This window comes from Octopus sinensis, linkage group LG29, assembly GCF_006345805.1.
Source record: "Octopus sinensis linkage group LG29, ASM634580v1, whole genome shotgun sequence".
In the NCBI taxonomy this organism is placed as follows: Eukaryota; Metazoa; Mollusca; class Cephalopoda; order Octopoda; family Octopodidae; genus Octopus; species Octopus sinensis.
The window spans coordinates 12,385,271-12,390,140 of NC_043025.1; the positions used below are offsets into that span (position 1 = coordinate 12,385,271).

General features: G+C 41.7%; 1 protein-coding gene across 2 annotated transcripts; it reads left to right on the forward strand.

The window, feature by feature from the left end:
* The first annotated feature begins 2,753 nt into the window (after positions 1 to 2,753).
* LOC115226038 (phosphatidate cytidylyltransferase, mitochondrial) lies at positions 2,754 to 4,327 on the forward strand. 2 transcript variants are annotated; one of them, XM_036515003.1, is made up of 2 exons: positions 2,754 to 2,971; positions 3,003 to 4,327. In XM_036515003.1, the coding sequence occupies exon 2, from the start codon at positions 3,125 to 3,127 to the stop codon at positions 4,313 to 4,315; it is 1,191 nt and encodes a 396-aa protein (XP_036370896.1). In that variant the 5' UTR covers positions 2,754 to 2,971; positions 3,003 to 3,124; the 3' UTR covers positions 4,316 to 4,327. The 2 variants fall into 2 exon arrangements, with proteins under 2 accessions (XP_036370896.1, XP_036370895.1); XM_036515002.1 differs by having other exon boundaries at positions 2,754 to 2,967; positions 2,999 to 4,327.
* The last annotated feature ends 543 nt before the right edge of the window (positions 4,328 to 4,870 follow it).

Genomic DNA, 4,870 nt, shown 5'->3' on the forward strand with positions numbered 1-4,870 from the left:
ATATACACACATACTTGTATGTGTATATAGAAAGAAGGAGAGACAGAACTATAGATGTACAACATATGTTTCTACTATTTATGAAGACTTACGTAAGTATGATAACATTTATGCAAGAATATAACATGAAGAACTGCCTAACATATGAGACACTTTATATATACTTCACTGTATATTTTATTTCTTGACTGAACATTGAAATATATTTGATATACATTTATATAATCTGTGTGTGTGTAAATATGTATGTACATATATGTGTGTGTATATATATATATATGTGTGTGTGTGTGTGTGTATACATATGAGTATCCTGGAAATACACACATATATATATATATATATATTATATATATATATATATGCTTTCCGAAATCCGCCGAAACTACACCTGATTATATATACACTTTAGATGAGTTGTAGTGCACCTGAGCACTGTACACAATGTTTTTTTATTATTATTATTATTATATATATGTGTGTGTGTATTTGGAGGGCAAGCCACTATGTGGTCGGCCGTATGCTAGAAGTAGATCACCTAAGATCAAACTACAAAGAAAAGAATGTTCTCTAGAGGAAAATTCAGCGGACACCAGAATGAAAATGCGGGCAAGACATGAAAATTAAATAAAAAATCAGAATATATATATATATATATATATATATATATATATATATATATATATATATATATATTATATGTATATATATACATATACGTACACGCGCTAGCTAGTCGTGACTAGTCGATCCTTACAGCTACGTAACAAAGTAAATAAAACACAAAAGTAAGGATCGACTAGTCACGACTAGCTAGTACGGATGCGCGCGTACGCGAGTGCGCGCACCGGGACCACTGTTCTTAAGCAGTACCCGGTCTTTTCCTTTTGAACGGCAGGTGTCAACATAATTTCCCCATAACTAAACACTTTTAAACTTCGTATTCTGGTAGAATGTGTTTATAAAACATCTTTTTCTCTTGGCTTTATTGAGAAAATTCTATAATTGACAGCAACGATATAGCCGCTAAGTGGTCACTGGACGTGCTAGAAATAGCAGCCGAATATCTCGAATTACCCTATTTTAACGTATATAAGAAACCCCCAAATTTTGGGGGCTTAAAATTTGGGAAAAAGGTTCTGTAAGAGATTATAATACTAAGTTATTTTCGGTTTGACCGGCAGTTTTTTAACATAATTTCCACGTAACTAAACACTTTTAAACTTCGTATACTGGTAGAATGTGTTTATAAAACATCTTTTTCTCTTGGCTTTATTGAGAAAATTCTATAGTTTGTAAGATATTTGGTTGAATGTGTCAGAAATGTTTCTATTTTAATTTGTATATAAAAAAACTTTGGCTACTTCTTCTAGCAAGCCATGCAACCACCTACAGGCTCCGTCGTTGGTCTGTCTCGGTCATAATTTCGTATAAATGATGAACCGGAAGTTGTTCGTAAACTGCCGCAGTAAATTTCTTCAGCTGAATACATGTCATTGATTGGTACCAGTTACGCACTGGGGTCGATGTAATCGACTTAATCCCTTTGTCTGTCCTTGTTTGTCCCCTCTATGTTTAGCCCCTTGAGGGCAATAAAGAAATAAGAAAGAGTCAAAGAGGTACCATATTACCTGCACTGGAGTCAATGTAATCGACTTAATCCCTTTGTCTGTCCTTGTTTGTCCCCTCTATGTTTAGCCCCTTGAGGGCAATAAAGAAATAAGAAAGAGTCAAAGAGGTACCATATTACCTGCACTGGGGTCGATGTAATCGACTTAATCCCTTTGTCTGTCCTTGTTTGTCCCCTCTATGTTTAGCCCCTTGTGGGTAGTAAAGAAATAAGAATAACATTGTAGGGTAGGTGCAAGAGGATTGATCTGGCTGGTTTGACCATAAAACAGAATATTTGGGCTGGACATGGCCTGTTTTAATGCTAAAGGGTTGATTAGATTATTCCAACCCCCATATCCCAACCCCTGAATTTCTGGCCTTGTGCTATGTCAGAAACAGTTGTTATCTTTATATATAAAACTGAAGTTGTGTGAGAGTCTGTCTCCTCCACTTTAGATTCCTTACTACTCCCACATTTTGCGGTACAGTTTAACCAAAAGCGGGTATCTTATAGTCGTGATTCATATCGAGCCCTTCTGGGTATTAGCGCGCGTCTACGATGAATCTACGATTTTAAAAATAATTTACCATAATTTTTTCGTTTTTTTAATGCATTTTTTGCTCGGTTTATATAAGGGAAGTAACTCTCTAAAAATGCTTATATAGTTATTTCCCTTACAAACCCGAGCAACGCCGGGCAATACTGCTAGTGTATTATATTTTTTCTTTCTTTTTTTTTCTCATCCAATCCAGATATATGCCCACCACGACTCCACGGACGCGAAGCATTGCTGACAGTAATAATTCGAAAGTTCCTTGGCAGATGGGTGATGGTGCACAGTAAGTTGCAGCTCGAAGTGTTGAGTCTGTATCGGCAACTTCTGCGCGCCACACGCAGCAAGCCTGGCTTCAGATCTTACATCAGCGATGAGTTCCGTCGCAACATGACCATCCCGAGGACCAACATTCTTCAAATCGAATACATCATCAGGAATGGTAAGAAAAAGCTTGATTTACTGAAGAGACAGGAGGTTCAGAGTCTGGGGGTATTTTACAAAGAAACTGATAACCTTAATCCATCTACTACTACCTCAACAACAACTACTACTACTACTACTACTACCTCTGGTACTTGAGGCCGGCGCTAGGAAGCAAGGGGCCCGTTTTGAGAATTATCGGCGGAACCCTCTTACTCTACAAACGCTGAAAATTCATGTTTTATGCTTTGTGTAATACGAATACGCCAATCCCAGCCAAAATGTGTTGAGGGCTTGAGGCCCCAATAGTACAATAGAAGCTGTGATGATATACTAAAAATTAAAAATTCATTGTAGCACCCTCTGCTTGAGTGTGTGGGTTCCAATTTCAGTGTGGGCCCCAATTTCAGTGTGGGTCCACCCTCTCTTGGAGCAGGTCCCAATTTCAACAAATCTGTCTAATTGGCTTGAAACCAGCCCTGCTGATACTAACACAAAGTGAAGACCTGACCAGGGAATAAACATTGTGTATCTAAATGTCGTCACTGAATATTGCTGCGATACGGTTGGCTGGTTTCTCATGGCAGGCCACTCGTTCTGCGAGACCATCCTGGGTCTCGCAACGTCTCGCTGTTCCAAGAAGGGTCCCACCGTTTGTTTGCCCTCTGCGAGCGAGCTCCTCCCGTGCCAGTACTATTATGCCTTTGGACACACCAAGGGTTACCGATGACCTCGATAGCCTGAACGAGTTCTTCAGCCAGAAAATTTTGCCTGCGTTCCCCGATGGGGTCCAGTGCTCGTTTGCATACGGCTCGGGGGCGTTCCAACAACAGGGTACGGAACACATGAGCAAAAACATGCTAGATTTCATCTTCGTTGTTGATGACCCCGTTGCCTGGCATACTGAGAACCTACAGATAAACCGTCGTCATTACTCAGCCCTAAAGTTCCTGGGCACGCGGGCCATCACCCACATCCAGCAGCAATATGGCGCAGGGATTTACTTCAACACCCTCGTCATGCTTGGTGCCAGGCTGATCAAATACGGCGTCGTGAGTACCGAGAGGCTGATCACCGACCTTTTGGACTGGGAGACCTTATACATGAGCGGCCGACTTCACAAACCAGTGTTGACGTTAAAGCAGCCCACAAACCCTGAGTTGATTGTTGCCCTTGACAACAACCTCCACAGCGCTGTGCATGCGGCGCTTCTACAACTGCCGGACACGTTCACCGAAGAGGAGCTGTACATGAGCATCGCCAACCTCTCATACTCCGGCGACTTCCGGATGTCAATTGGCGAAGACCGAAACAAGGTATCGAACATTGTGGTTCCGAATATCCCTAAGTTCCGTTCCATGTATTCCAAAATCCTGGAATCTGAGGAACATGTGTTCTACAACCCTGTGCGACAGACCTACGAGCAGTACCCTAATCACATCTCACAGTACCATCACCTGAACCTGCTCCCTAAAACTGTCCACATTAATTTAGTGTCTCTCTGTAACCACAACCGGGCCATCCCCGATACGGAGGACGTGCTACGCAACCTTGCTAACGACCCCCATTGCGGGACATACGTTGCTAAATGCATCTCGGACATTGTCAAACGGTCAAGTTATAGTCAGAGCATAAAGACAATTTTGACGGCAGGATTTCTGAAATCCGTCAAATACAGTTCGAAAAAACTCTTGAAAATGATGCGAAGCGTGAAGAATAAAAATTGAAAAAAAAAAAAACCCTTGTCTTTTTTCTCTCTGTCTTTTCCTCATTTCAGTCGCTGGGCTGTGGTCATGCTGGGGCACCACCTCTAAAGGTTTCAGTCAAACAAATCAACCCCCGCCCCCATCATCATCCTCATCCTCATTTAACGTCCGCTTTCCATGCTAGCATGGGTTGGACGGTTCAACTGGAGTCTGGGGAGCCCGAAGGCTGCACCAGGCCAGTCTAGTCTGGCAGTGTTTCTACAGCTGGATGCCCTTCCTAACGCCAACCACTCCGAGAGTGTAGTGGGTGCTTTTTTGATATTTGTTTTTTATTGTTTTTATTGTGATATTTATTCTAAAGGACCCTGTTGACCTCTCTTTTGCTGAACTCTTTTACTTGTTTCAGTCATTTGACTGCGGCCATGCTGGAGCACCGCCTTTAGTCGAGCAAATCGACCCCGGGACTTATTCTTTATAAGCCCAGTACTTATTCTATCGGTCTCTTTTGCCGAACCGCTAAGTAACGGGGACGTAAACACACCAGCATCGGTTGTCAAGCGATGTTGGGGAGACAAA